The sequence below is a fragment of the Macrosteles quadrilineatus genome, unplaced genomic scaffold (assembly GCF_028750875.1).
Source record: "Macrosteles quadrilineatus isolate MER2022 unplaced genomic scaffold, UCM_ALF_1.0 Scaffold_2__2_contigs__length_208266976, whole genome shotgun sequence".
Lineage (NCBI taxonomy): Eukaryota > Metazoa > Arthropoda > Insecta > Hemiptera > Cicadellidae > Macrosteles > Macrosteles quadrilineatus.
The window spans coordinates 32169574-32185045 of NW_026542595.1; the positions used below are offsets into that span (position 1 = coordinate 32169574).

Below are 15472 nucleotides of genomic sequence, written 5' to 3' on the forward strand. Positions count from 1 at the left end.
TAACATATTTTTTGGGAACTGGTGCCTTTGGACTCTAATTTTATCAGGTAAGCTAGGTAAGCTCTCCCTCTTTTCAAATAAATCCATAATTAGTCTCATGGTCTACACTTCAAAAAAAATAACCACCAAAATGTTCCTTACCTGTAGCCGCTGCCGCCTCGGTGCCTTTTTCATTAACTTCAACAAAAGCTTTTTGAACTACATTACTGACGACAAGAGACTGATCAGAAAGGCCACTGAAGTCAACTTTCTTCTCATCAAACATGGCTCGTGCTCCCAGCTATAAGCAACAAATAATTAAGCTAAAATATGTTTTGGGAAGTAAAAAAAAAAAAAAAAAAAACTAACCTTCATATAACTGAAGGTTTAGAAAAATATTACAGCATCAAAACCAATACTTTCAATAAGATACCTAAAAAAATGTACATTAGTAGTAGTAAAATAATTGTTTATTTACCAATACTGTAAAAAAAATTAAATCTTAATAAAAAAAATACTGGAACCTCTAAAATTATTAACCAACATTTTTTATTTTGTACTTCCACATAGATTTACGCGGGTACATTGCCGCGGGCAGGACTGGAAGTAGACTGAATCAGGTTCACAATACAGTACACTCTCAATTATCCAAGCCCTGGTTACCCGAGTCGTTGTTTTAGGCCTAAATATATGTATTTTTAGGTCGGAAAACAATAATTACTTTTTAGGAATGTTTCTGTTAAAAGTAAAATAAAAATAGCAAGTTATTCGTGATTTCTTAAAATTAATACTATAAAATAATGATTATAGGTATTACTAGGGAACCCCTGCGGCTCAATGAGCTGCCTAGTATGAAACATAACGCCGAGGAAAACCTTATGCTTAAATTCTAGTAACTTTAGTTACATCTTAGAGTTATTTGAAAACTTGTAAGAAACTAATTTTAAATATCTCTAATGGCGTCACCAAGGTTCACCTACATCATTTCTGCTCTCGATTTTAACTGATAACTTCTAATGAATGCTAAACGATCTGCCTCAATTCGTGTTAATACCTTATGTTGCAACAAAGTTTTTCCAGCATTGAGAATTAAAGAACACTGTTACCGTACTGATAACCTTTCTTAAGTAATTAAAGTTGGGCCATTTTATTCCTTTGATTTGAGACATCCCCCGATCAAACGAATTTTCTCCGTAGAGTAACCTGAAAAGTGGGGTGATGTCAACCATTTCATGTGCTCCATTTTTTACCCACAAACTCGGGGTTACCAACTGGACAGCCATAACCTGCTTTGAATAGGCTAAAGCAGCAACACCATTGAAAGTTGGTTAACGTAATTTTTAACAAAATGTTTTGAAATATCTCGATCTGTCAGTGTCTGAAGTAAACATTTCTTGCATACATTCATTTGATCTGACATTTAGGCAAGTTTACTTTCCCACCGTGACAACACTATGAGCTTCGTATATTTTTTCACTTCCAAAGTAATTTGCATAGCAGAGCTGGCCAATATTATTCATCTCACAAAGTGAATGTGTCTGGATGGGTATCTGTTAGACCAGACCTCTCTTTTTCTACCCTCCTCATATGCACAAAATATCTTATTACAGTATTAATTGTGTCCTACTACCGTGTTCAATATTTCTTCTTTGAGCTTGAGGCATTTTCTGTTCTTCCAACAAAACTGATTTGAACTGTTTAACTTGGTCTTAACCTACTAAATATTACAAACATCAATATTTACTCCCAAAAAGCTACAGCTTCTTATAAACAGCTGTTTTTTTGTTTAAATTTGTTCTATGTATTTCTTATGGGGAAAACCCGACCTTTGAGTGGGCCTCACGCTCTTAAGGGTAGGAATTTTAGAATTCTAAAACCTTATTGCAAAACTACATATTGAGACGAATCTTTTGACACCTCAAACGTTGAAATTGGTCCACAAATAAGGGAGGAGTTGCGTTAACAAAAAACAGCTTCACGTATTATATATATAGATAGATATTAACTTACAAATGATCCAAAATAACCTAGAAAATGAAAATCCCACACAGTACTAATTTGGCCGTTAACCATTGGTAAGCTAGATGAGTCGTCTGCAGAACCTTAACAAAAGTAGTACTGAGCTTTTCTGCTCGGGCATTGCCGGCTTGTATCGCTTTTGTCAGTGTTTGTCATTACAATGTTAGTTCAAGTCAAACTTAAACAAAAATTAATTTTATACCTAAGAAACTGTAGTGATCCACCTTATTGTGTTATTATGTAATCCTGAAGAGTGTGGACTTAGCATAATTTATAATACTCTGTATTAAAAGTTTTACAAGACAATTTAAGAAGTGTTAAACATGTTTAAGCTATTAATTTTCAACACTAAAATACATGTAAAGGATTGTTTGACAAGGTAAGTTTTACCATTACAGTAGAACCCCGGTTAATCGAAATAATGGGGGGAGAGCCGTTTAGGATAACCAATTTTTCAGTTAACCCGTCATATGCTAAAAATTGCCTATGTATTACCATGGCGTGTAGGAAAAATGAATTTAAAACAATGTCTATATATATAGTGTGTTATTTCAGCTACAGAAATTTTACAATGGGTTAGAAAATACTTTGAACTAAACAACTGAAGTTACTAAAGCATTTTACATTTCGTATTACTTATATTTTAGCCCTGTATTATTTTTTGGAAGCCGCTTCGGTTAACCCGGATTTCGGTTAACCCGGATTTCGGTTAACCCGGATTTCGGTTAACCCGAATTCGGTCAACCGAGGTTCTACTGTATTAGTCAAAACATGCAAAAAACAACAAAATAAAACCTGAAACAATACAATAGATTAGAACAAAGGTAGGTACCGTATGAACAAATTGGGCACATCTTTACATGATCAAACCACAGCCCAAAAACAGATCAGGCAAAAACTGTGTTAACAGAATAAATGGGCTAGTTATTGTTTTAATCCCTATTAAGGCAAAACAAAAAGACCACTACAATAAAAGAATACAAGAATACACTAAAAAAAGGTTTGGTAGGGAAATAAAAAATCGCTTAATGCTTATCACTTGTGGGTAAAACTTATCTATATAAGTTTTGACAATTTTTGAAATTGTTAAAAAAGGAAAACACATGTTTTTTTTAGAAAACACTGTCAGCCAATCGCCTGTTTACATCCAGCTTTTATGGCTTCCAATGTTTAAAAAATGAACTTAAGGATTGGGAACAAAACATTACAATAAGGATAGTCTGAAGCTGGAAGATAAAACCTTAATTTTACAAGGAGGATTTTAGATACATAAAATTGTTCCTAAACAAAGGGACTTACAGATTTAAGAATTTCGTTGAGGTCCATTGTTTCTTCCATTTTGAACTTGGGTAAGGCCACTGTCACAGTAGGTTTGTTCATGTATCGGATTTTATCGCTCAAGTTGACTGTTTCAAGTTTTTCCTCCAGAGCTGACAAGCCTTCAATGTCATCAGGAAGAATGACTATCATGCGAAAATTGTCTCCCTAAAAATGTTAGTTCATATAGGTAATGTTTATTTAAATTAAAAAACATTGTCTTTTTTAAAAAAAAAGATGATGAGGAGCAAGCCTAGAGTGAAGACCGGTTTCTCAGGAGCAGGGCTAGGGCTAGGCTATACGGTAACAGCGAGAGCCAGGAGTAAGTCAACCCATCACTCACTAAGGAGACCATGGACCTCTGGAAGGCCTTTGTTTTGAATGTAAGCAAGTTGAAAGAAGACAAGGACTACAAGTACACCTGGATAACCAGTGTGGGAAGGTGTTCCTACGCAGTGGCGGTTCTAGGATCTTGTCAAGGGGTGGGCTACTGAGGGGCTTGTGGATGTGAAGCACCCTAATAAAGGGGGGGGGGGTCATCCCCCAGAAAACTTTGTACTTTCAAAGCCGTTTGGTTTCTTTCTAAAGCCATTTGTAACGCCTAAAACTGTTTACAATCGTCCCATTTCACCCCCAAAACAATACCAACAAATAATGAAATTCAAACCATAAAAGAAGTTATAAAATACACACATAACGAACCACTTAGAAAACAATTCACCAATAGAATTTCACCGATTTCAACAATAGAACCATTCACTATAGAAAACATGATTATTTTCATTTAGGAACCCCACAGTAAAATAACTTAATGCGTCAGCAAAACACCAAAACAGTTGCAAAACAAAAAACTGATATTTAACTAAACAGTGGGACACTGCAATCACAACTGACAGAAGCAGACTGACAAAACTATAAGGGGAGGGAGACGCGTGGCGTGATCTTAGGAATGTAGAGGGGGTGGAATGGAGGGGAGAGGTCGTTCAACCCGGCTAGACAAGTGACTCACTATCAGTTCCATTGAAAAAGTTGGCCTACTATGGTCATAACTTAAATAAAACTAATAATCAATATTATTTATCGAATTCAATAAATGCGTGAAAATGTGAAATTTTCCAATATTTTGGTAAACTGTGGGATTTATGCGCGACCGGAAGATATCAATTAATATAAACCAAACTAAAACACAATGTTTTAAGGCTCATTCAGAAGACATTACAAACTATTACATTACATAAACATTAATAAAAAAAAATTGAATTTTTTTTTCTAAACGTGATTTTTCAATTTTTTTTTTCAAACATTAGGGCTATGCGCGACTGGAAAATTGTAACCGATTTTGATAATTTTTTTTCTTTTTTGTTGTCTCTATGATTTGCAACTTTTCCGCACTATTAGAACTTTGAAAAAAAATCAATTTTTTTCAGCCCACCCTAATGTCTAATTCAGTATCCAAAAGTCAAAGGTTTTAGTCCAACTTTTGCAGCGGGCATTTTGTATTTTACAAAATTGTTTAAATTTATTTAACCACTTTTTGAACTGTTTTACTAAATAAAACAATCTACTTATTTGTAAACTATTGTTTGTCCTCTGGTATTATGACCAAATACTTCAAACCAAATTTTAAAATCTTAACCAAGATAAAAGATAAGTACTTTATGGTATGCCAGTTTTAAGAACTCGAATTATATTAGACTAGCTGTACCCGCGGGCTTCGCCCCGTTTAACTTCATAAGTATTCGCATGGCTCATTCACGTCCTGGTGGAAGTTCGTTCGCTACGCTCACTCACCTTTTGGTTGGAAATTAGCTGTTGTCTTAAATAAAAAAAAAAATAATAGCGCTGCACCCTGTTGGTAATCCTTGTAACTTTTATGCTATTGAACATCATAGAACAGAACCAACTTGTTTAATTGAAACTGCTGTTAAGATTCATTAATTCCTTTTAAATATGGAAAATCATAAGATTAACATGGGGAACTACAGAGCCACTGGGGTGGAGCCCGAAAGGGTTTTTGAGATAAGAATATGCTTTAATGTTAATCGGGAATGTGAGCTATCATCATGCCAAATTTCAGCCCAATCCGTCCAGTAGTTTATGCGTGATTGAGCAACACACACACACACACACAAACATACACACAAACTCACAAACTTTCAGATTTATAATATTAGTAAGATTTACCTTTGTTCTTGTAAACATATTACCGACAAGAACTCAAGCAACAACAAAGGTAAATCTAATATAAAAGATAAAATATTTAGTCAACTACAGTAGAACCCCTCATATCCGACCTCGGAAACCGAACCGGAATGACCGACTCCTCGGAATATCCGATCTAGTATCCGACCGTCTACTTGTTTCCTGTCTGGGGCGATAATGCCGAGTGAGATCGGTTAACCGAAAGCCGATCGTGGATCATAATCGTGGCACACGATCATCACTGTCCCCGATGACCGGTGTTGCCGCATTCGCGGGAGACGATTACCAAAGTCGCCGAGACTGCAAGTTATTAATAATAATAATAATAAATCTTTATTGTCATTTAATAATATAAAAATTACAATAGACAAGGTCATATTTGTTACATGTTTTGTTACATATGTTATATAAAATATTAAAAAGGCTACCGAAAATGTTAAAATAAAGTTAAATGAATCTTAAAAGGATAAAGCATCAGTAATAATACAAAACTTTTAAATTAACAGGGGAAAAAACCATAACAAGAACAAAGAATCATCAAGACTGCTTGGCCTCACATTTAAGAGTTGAAAAATCTACATTCTGCAAAAACTTGTAAGCAAATCTGATAATTTTGACCTATTCAAATGAATGCTTTTCTGATTTCTAAAATATATTGGAAGTTTATTAAATAGTTTTATTTGCAAATATTTATAACTTTTGATTGTCTGGGGATATACCCGTGGATGGATTTGCTAGGAACAAATTTATTTAGATTCTCTTTAACGGAAACTAAATTGTTAAAATTGAAAATATTAGAGAATGTCATGATTCTATTTTCAGCAAAAAATGCTTTGCAACTAACCCTATCTGGAATTTAAAACATAATTCTGAGAGCCTTCTTCTGCCATGTAAAGACCCGGTGAGCTCCTGAACTACTACCCCACAGTATATTGCAGTATACAGCAAGTGTGAGTGAAATAACTGTGGTAAACAATTAAAAGTGTTGGTTTAGAAACACAATTTTTAAGTTTTCTTATCAAACAACATACTCTTGACAATTTTGAAATGATATTATTGGTATGCATTTCCAAAGTGAGTTTAGAGTCTATGGATATTCCAAGTAGTTTAACAGAAACCGCATTGTCTGCTTCAATATTACGCAAAGTAAAACACATGTTTTCTGTTTTATCATAATTTATTTCAAGAAAATTACTTTCAAACCACAGCTTACCCAATTCAATGGCGTTTTCTATACTTTGGTTTGCAGAGTGAAAGTTGTCAGCTGATGAAATGAAGGATGTGTCGTCAGCATATAAAATTGTTTTGTAAGGTATAGAGTTAGGCAAATCATTAATATAGAGGATAAACAAAACCGGACCCAGCACCGACCCTTGAGAAACCCCAGCAAGGACCTCCTTAAAATTTGACATATGTTTTCCTAAATTAATAAATTGTAGTCTTCCACAGAGGTATGACAAAAAAATTTAGTCCGTGCTCCATTATTCCATAAAATTCCAATTTCTGCAAATGAATTGTATGTAAGACCGAATCAAAGGTTACGCTCATGGGTGTTGCGCAGGCACAGGAGACGATTATCGATGTCGCCTGGAAGTTACGCTAACGGGTGTTGCCGTGGTTGCGGGAGGCGATTAACGAGTAAAAGCTAAAAATGGTAATGGTAAATGGTAATGCTAAAATGGTGCGTCACGACCGGATAGATGTAGCGTCTAGACTGCCGGTCAACGTGGTCGGTTGGCGCTGTGAAGTCATTCCTTTGTTCTTGTTATCAGTCAGCTGTCCCCATTCATCCCCGACTCTTTCTCAAGTACCTTAGTGGCCGTGTCGTAAATATAATTAGATTGGAAGGATAGTTTGTCATTTAAAATATTATGTTTGTCAAATTTCACAGCTTGGTATATTTCAAACTCTTCAAATGTATTTTTGTTAAAATGGTCGTTAGATATATGCAGTACGGACATGTTGCTGTCAATATTAGTGTAGTTGTGATTATCAGAAACCAGGTGTTCGGCAAAGGTTGATGTTTGAGCGGATGTTGTCTTCTTTGGGAGATGTTCTTTAAATCTTTTCTTAAAAGAGCGAGCTGTCTGGCCAATATAATACTTAAGCCGGGTTTACACGATGCCAGTTGGCGAGACAATTGTCTTTGCCAATTGGCATCACGTGGTTTTGGAATTGTCGTAGGCCAGGCAAGTTGAACGAGAACCTGTTCACACGTGGCCAACACTTGCCCAGGCATTTTACAGTGAACCAGGGTACTACTGCTAAAAGACAAGACAGTGCTATTGGCCTCTACACCGTTTACACGGTGCCAATTGTCACGACAACTGGGTTTTCGAGGGGTGGGGGCCTCACTGGGCCCAGCTCATTGTCCTCAGTCTACTCCCAGAGACAACTGAATTTCGGGACAGTTGGCGGGACAATTGGCTTGCCAATTGGCCTGAAGTGTTTACACGAAGCCAGTAATTCCAAGCCAGTCAGTTGTCTCCTGGCAATTGTCTCGCCAACTGGCATCGTGTAAACCCGGCTTTAGGGCAGTCGTCGCAACTGATCTTATAGACGCCAGTCTTGTCGAAAACAGGAGTTGTCGTCTGAGGCTGCTCTTTCAACAAAGATTCAAGTTTGTTAACTGTTTTGAAGGACACAGTGACGTTGTTTTTGGCCATGATGTTTTTAAATTTACTACTAAGAGATGTACCAAATTCTGTTGAAATGTATGTTTTCTTCTCTTTAATTTTGGAGGTTTTTTGTTTATGTTAAGGAATCAGTTTATTAATTAGAATGCTCTGGTAACCATTAGCGACAGCAATGTGTTTAAGAATATTTATTTCTTCATTGTAGTCAGTTGGGTTCATTGGCACTGATATTAATCTGTTTACAAAGCTATTGTATGCAGCTATCTTTTGTGAATGTGGTTGATGAGAATCTACGTGGATGGTTTGGTCTGTGATGGTAGGTTTGCGGTATATTTTGAAAGTGAATGCTGGGCCCTGTTTTGTTATGGTTATATCTAAAAAATTCAGGCTGCTATTAGTCTCCTCTTCAAAAGTGAATTTCATATTTTTATGGATGTTGCACAGATAGTTGTTCAACAATGAAAGTTGTCTGCTATTGCCGTTGAATAGTACAATTGTGTCATCCACGTATCTGTGGTAAAACACTATTTTATCTTTGTAGCGGTTTTTAGCTGAAAATAGATATTCATTCTCAAAATGGTTTAAGAATATTTCTGCCAAGATGCTGGAGAGTGGAGAGCCCATGGCTAATCCTTCTTTTTGGATATAGAAACCATTCTGAAATTGAAAATAGTTTTGTTTTAATACTAACTGTGTCAGTGACAATAGTTCACCAATGGACTCGGGAGGTAGGTTGGAATTTTGTGTTAGGTTCTGTTGTAATATTGCCAAAGTTTCCTCTATAGGTACATTTGTGTACAAATTAACTATATCAAACGATGCTAATCTCCGGTTACCATTGATTTTGTGTGACTTTATCTTCTCAATCAATTCTAAACTATTTTTTAAACTGTGGTTATTTTCCAAAATTACGTGGTTTCGAATTATACTATCCAGTTTCTTAGCAAGTTTGTAGGCTGGGCTTGGTTTAAAGTTAACTAGAGGCCTGATAGGGATATTGGGTTTGTGGATTTTTGGTAGACCACAGAATATGGGGGCACGTGGATTCGGGACTTTCAATGCTATTTTTTTCATTGGGTGTGATTATATGTTTACTATTGGTGATAGCTTTGTTAATTTCTTTAGTGTTAAGGAGTGTGGGATCTTTACTCAAAGTTTCAATATTATTATTGTTCATGAAGTCGGTAACTTTTGCTACGTAATCGTCAATATACAGGATGACGATCGAACTGCCCTTATCTGCTTTTGTTATCAGAGCTTTGTGTTCGGCAAGTTTGTTCTTGATGCTAGATAAGGTTCGCTGCAAGGGTTTATATTTTAAATTTTGTTTCTTTGAATGTTGTTGGTTTTTTAGGATGACTCTTGCTTAATTCCCTATTAAGATGCGTGTGGAGTCTCGTAATTCCTCTGATTTGACACTTTTTATAGATGCTTCTATATTTAGTAATTCTGAAAAAAGGCTGGATTTCTTATTGTTAGGGAAGTTGAAATTTAGGCCTTTGTTAAGTAATGATAACTCGTCTTCACTAAATGCAATTGTACAAATGTACCTATAGAGGAAACTTTGGCAATATTACAACAGAACCTAACACGAAATTCCAACCTACCTCCCGAGTCCATTGGTTAACTATTGTCACTGACACAGTTGGTATTAAAACAAAACTATTTTCAATTTCAGAATGGTTTCTATATCCAAAAAGAAGGATTACCCATGGGCTCCCCACTCTCCAGCATCTTGGCAGAAATATTCTTAAACCATTTTGAGAATGAATATCTATTTTCAGCTAAAAACCGCTACAAAGATAAAATAGTGTTTTACCACAGATACGTGGATGACACAATTGTACTATTCAACGGCAATAGCAGACAACTTTCATTGTTGAACAACTATCTGTGCAACATCCATAAAAATATGAAATTCACTTTTGAAGAGGAGACTAATAGCAGCCTGAATTTTTTAGATATAACCATAACAAAACAGGGCCCAGCATTCACTTTCAAAATATACCGCAAACCTACCATCACAGACCAAACCATCCACGTAGATTCTCATCAACCACATTCACAAAAGATAGCTGCATACAATAGCTTTGTAAACAGATTAATATCAGTGCCAATGAACCCAACTGACTACAATGAAGAAATAAATTTGACAAACATAATATTTTAAATGACAAACTATCCTTCCAATCTAATTATGTTTACGACACGGCCATTAAGGTACTTGAGAGAGAGCCGGGGATGAATGGGGACAGCTGACCGATAACAAGAACAAAGGAATGACGTCACAGCGCCAACCGACCACGTTGACCGGCAGTCTAGACGCTACATCTATCCGGTCGTGACGCATCATCCTCACCGGTGTTACCATTTTTAGCTTTTACTTGTTAAATCGTACTTTTTTCGTTTCAATGTTCGTGTCTGTGTTCGTGTTCGTAACCGTGACCATGTTCGTGTATGAACGTATGTGTGTATTGACGACCTTCTGATGAAGTGATTCGACATCCCCTGGACGCCCGAAGATGACTTTGTGATAAGTCGAAACTAGTTGCGTCATAACAGCAACAATTTGGATTACAAGAAGCAGGTATTTACACCAATTTTTATTTTCAATATTTAATGTTGATGGATGGAGTGGCCAAGTGAGGCAAGATCTAATAAAGTGTGAGAGATATCAAAACAAACAAAATCATAGGGGATTTGTGTGATCACAACTAGAGTAAGTTAAAAAAACTTAATATTTACTCACAGCATAGTCCAGTTGCAATATTTTTGCCTTCAATTCATCATCGTGGGAAAAATAGAATTTCTTTTTAGCATGCATCATTTGAACTTTGACAGTCTTAGTTTTGGACAGGTGGAAGTCTTCCTCTTTAGTATCATTTTCATTGAACTTGTTGGCCCAATCTGCTTTGAAATGGATTGCGTTTACCAATACAAGTCTTGTGGCGCTTGTGATTACATCTACAACATTCAAAACAACAAACACTAAATAAATTGCCTTTGGTGGTCTGATAAGTTCTTAAAGTGCCATAGTGGGAAATAGGAATATAATTCGGCTTGATTGATAGCCAAGTGGTCTAAGACATTGTTTACATGGCTGGAGATAGTTAAATACATCGAGTTGAAATAAAGAGTATCATTCACTTGAAAAACTGAAGATTTGATCATATTTCACTACGCATCAAAATATAGAATATAATACATTGTACTTACCAGGCGCAAGAAGGTTTTTTATCTTTTGATTAGTTTGCTCCTCAACCCAAGAGTTGATGTGTTGACGAGATTTATCATGGTTGAGTAAGAAATCTAATGCTTCTGCTGATGAAAGAAAGTATTTCTCTGCATCTTTCTGAAAGTTTTCCTTGATGCCGGACGTTTTCTCTACAAACATGCGGTTTGCCAGCTTAAGCACTGGAGCCTGAAAAATTTACACATGTTTTACTGAAATGAATTTATTCCTGGGAGGTTAACCCATTAAATAACTTCTTGATCAGCATTGTACGTGTTATTTAAATTTACGGAAAGTAAATAAAAGAAACGTCTTATAACACTTAAAACATATATTTACGCTTATACTGTTACTCACAAGACGGTAAATATACAAAAACGATGGTAAGTGGTGATCGATTTCGATTGGATACTCCAATCATCATCAGACCCAATAGGCGAATGACAAGAATCTTGAATGGCGTCCCTACTTATACCCTATTGGCTACCGGAAGCACCGGCCAATACATTTTTATAAGTACAACTGGAATCAAAATGTATTTGTTCATTAAGCAACTTATTTCTATCTTTACATTTTTCCTTATAAATATACAATTCTTCCCAAGCATTCATTACATATCCTTTCTTACAATTCTTTAAAATATCTAGACTATCCTCCATTTTTCCTAGTGAGTGCCCATTTTGTAACAGGTGTTGTGCGACATTTGATCTTTCCGGTTTGTTGTTCCTCCACGCAGATATGTGGTTTTTGAAGCGGTTTACGAAGTTCACAGTCTGTCCAATGTAGAAGCTATCACAATCGTTACAATTGATTTTATAGATGCCCGAAGTGTCAAATTTGTTACAATCTTCTATTTTTGGATGCAGTATTTTACTCATAGTGTTCTGAGTCCTGTAGGCTATTGAAACTCCGTATTTCTTGAATCTGTTAGCAGTCCTTTGTGTTGTAGTCCCCGTGTAGCTAAATGTGATATATCTGGTGCTTTCCTCTTTTATCTCTTCTAATGTTGTTCTGCTGTGTAGTGTATTCTGTCTATCGATTTTTCTCCTCGTCTTCCTTGCGATGTCCTCTATCGTCTTGGTTCGAAATCCATTCACTTGGGCGATCTTCTTAATGGTGTCCAGTTCTTTTTTCCTATTGGCTTGGCTAAGTGGGATCTTATAGGCTCGGTACAGCATAGATCTAAAGGCTGCGGTCTTGTGGATTGTCGGATGGATAGACTTGTTGTTGATTGTAGTGTCCGTTTGCGTAGGTTTCCTGTAGATGTCAAACTCTATCTTGCTGTCTTTTCTCTCTAATGTGAGGTCCAGGAAGTTGATCTTTTTGTTTTTTACAGCACCAGGAAAAAGAAATGTTAATGAATTTAAGAAAGAATCATGATGTAAAACTGTATGTTAGATATGTAGACGACATTCTTGTTATCTTCAGACAAGCCCAGGAGCAGGAGCACGGAACGATGATGCAGACACTAAACAGCCACCACCCAAACCTCGCCTTTACCAACGAGTTTGAAGAAAACAAAAAGATCAACTTCCTGGACCTCACATTAGAGAGAAAAGACAGCAAGATAGAGTTTGACATCTACAGGAAACCTACGCAAACGGACACTACAATCAACAACAAGTCTATCCATCCGACAATCCACAAGACCGCAGCCTTTAGATCTATGCTGTACCGAGCCTATAAGATCCCACTTAGCCAAGCCAATAGGAAAAAAGAACTGGACACCATTAAGAAGATCGCCCAAGTGAATGGATTTCGAACCAAGACGATAGAGGACATCGCAAGGAAGACGAGGAGAAAAATCGATAGACAGAATACACTACACAGCAGAACAACATTAGAAGAGATAAAAGAGGAAAGCACCAGATATATCACATTTAGCTACACGGGGACTACAACACAAAGGACTGCTAACAGATTCAAGAAATACGGAGTTTCAATAGCCTACAGGACTCAGAACACTATGAGTAAAATACTGCATCCAAAAATAGAAGATTGTAACAAATTTGACACTTCGGGCATCTATAAAATCAATTGTAACGATTGTGATAGCTTCTACATTGGACAGACTGTGAACTTCGTAAACCGCTTCAAAAACCACATATCTGCGTGGAGGAACAACAAACCGGAAAGATCAAATGTCGCACAACACCTGTTACAAAATGGGCACTCACTAGGAAAAATGGAGGATAGTCTAGATATTTTAAAGAATTGTAAGAAAGGATATGTAATGAATGCTTGGGAAGAATTGTATATTTATAAGGAAAAATGTAAAGATAGAAATAAGTTGCTTAATGAACAAATACATTTTGATTCCAGTTGTACTTATAAAAATGTATTGGCCGGTGCTTCCGGTAGCCAATAGGGTATAAGTAGGGACGCCATTCAAGATTCTTGTCATTCGCCTATTGGGTCTGATGATGATTGGAGTGTCCAATCGAAATCGATCACCACTTACCATCGTTTTTGTATATTTACCGTCTTGTGAGTAACAGTATAAGCGTAAATATATGTTTTAAGTGTTATAAGACGTTTCTTTTATTTACTTTCCGTTAACCCATTGGCCTACTTCGACGTGCGCCAACAGCCGCAGTGCGCGAGACCCACCCAATACAGTGACAGTTAGTGAACGCAGCTGAAGTAGTTCTGTTTAATCCTTCAAAGATAGCAGCACTAAAGAGTATAAGGACAGGTCCATCAAATATTCCTCGAGGCGTTTTTTTTAAACATTGGGTTTTTGTTCTGTTTTAATTTTCAAAGGAATAAATTTTAAAAATTCATATCCTGCATTGACAGTCTTTTTTTAAAGAGCTTTAATTTATGATTTCCAATTACAAAGTTAGTTTTGTTACGTGTATTGTAGTTATGATTGTTTTCTTTAATTGGTGAATTGAAATTTTTATTTTTGACAAACATAATACACTCAAGAACATAAACCATACACAGTAAGGATTCTGAAATAAGCAGTGTTTAAAGTGTTCTTTGGCAGAATCGTCGTTGTTCATTCTTAACATAGCTCTGATCGATTTCTTCTGTATTGTCAAAATTGTTTCTACACTTGATTTATAGGTAGCCCCATATTCACATATGCCATAAGATTTATGGTATTGAATATGGGAAATATAAATCATTTGTAAAACATCAATACTGCATAGTTTAGACATTTTTCAAATCGCAAAGAGGCCAGAGTTTTATGGCAGTAGGCAATCCAGCAGCAAATTGAATCTTCAAGATGAAAGTACAACTAAGAAGTTAAATTTAACAGCCATTATAAAACTATTATTTCCATGATAAAATAGGTTTGGGATCTAATGATAACTACCTTAGTAATAAATAAATAAGTTGTAAAGGAATAAAAGTGATACAACTTTTATGAGCTAAGCTACTGAGTCAACAGTTCATGGAAGTACTTGACTTGACACTTGATAGTCGTGATAAAATATTTATGGGTTTGAAACTGTTAATGAGGGTTTATTGCATGATTACTGTAATATATTTGATGATTTTATGTATTCAATATATTTGTAAAACAGTGTTTCTAGTAGGAAACCAGATTTGTATAAAATGTAAATGAGTTTTAGTGTGTGAGTACATCACACCATATCACGCCACGTCTGTGACGTTATATAAGGTGATTTTTTATAAATTCCTAATGGCTGCCGCGACCACGCCATGCCCGTGTATCTAACCACTACTTCAGTCTGTCCTAGTCTAGCAACCGTTACACCTCCATCTCGGTCCGTGCAGCCCGTGGTATTAACTAATAATGTAGTTTTTATTTTCACTAGTCCCGTCTCCTGTCAAGTTATGGTCGTCACAGTGGCGACGTTACAATTACTCTAGTAATAAATTATAAAATTGTAAACAAACATCTGATTTACTCTTATTTGCTCCTAACCAACTACGACTTTTAATGCCATATTTAAAATGGCCCATAAAACTATTTAAGGACATAAGTCTCACATTTCATGGCCAGTAAAAAATTAAGTACAATTCCCGGTTTTCTTGGATTTCCCAGTTGATAGAAACCCTGGTATATAAAAGTATTTTTTACAGTTATTAGTAACAGAGAAAATTTAAAAAA

General features: G+C 35.9%; 1 protein-coding gene across 8 annotated transcripts in view; it reads right to left on the reverse strand.

The window, feature by feature from the left end:
• LOC128986080 (serpin B6-like) overlaps positions 1–15472 on the reverse strand; it is a 96431-nt gene that overhangs the window by 36284 nt on the left and 44675 nt on the right. For all 8 annotated transcript variants that reach the window (XM_054406194.1, XM_054406198.1, XM_054406195.1 and 5 more), the window contains exons 4-7: positions 11370–11574; positions 10903–11117; positions 3298–3483; positions 142–280 (exon numbers count right to left, since the gene is read on the reverse strand). In XM_054406194.1, the coding sequence (XP_054262169.1) occupies positions 142–280; positions 3298–3483; positions 10903–11117; positions 11370–11574 (745 nt within the window). The remainder of the gene's footprint in view (positions 1–141; positions 281–3297; positions 3484–10902; positions 11118–11369; positions 11575–15472) is intronic.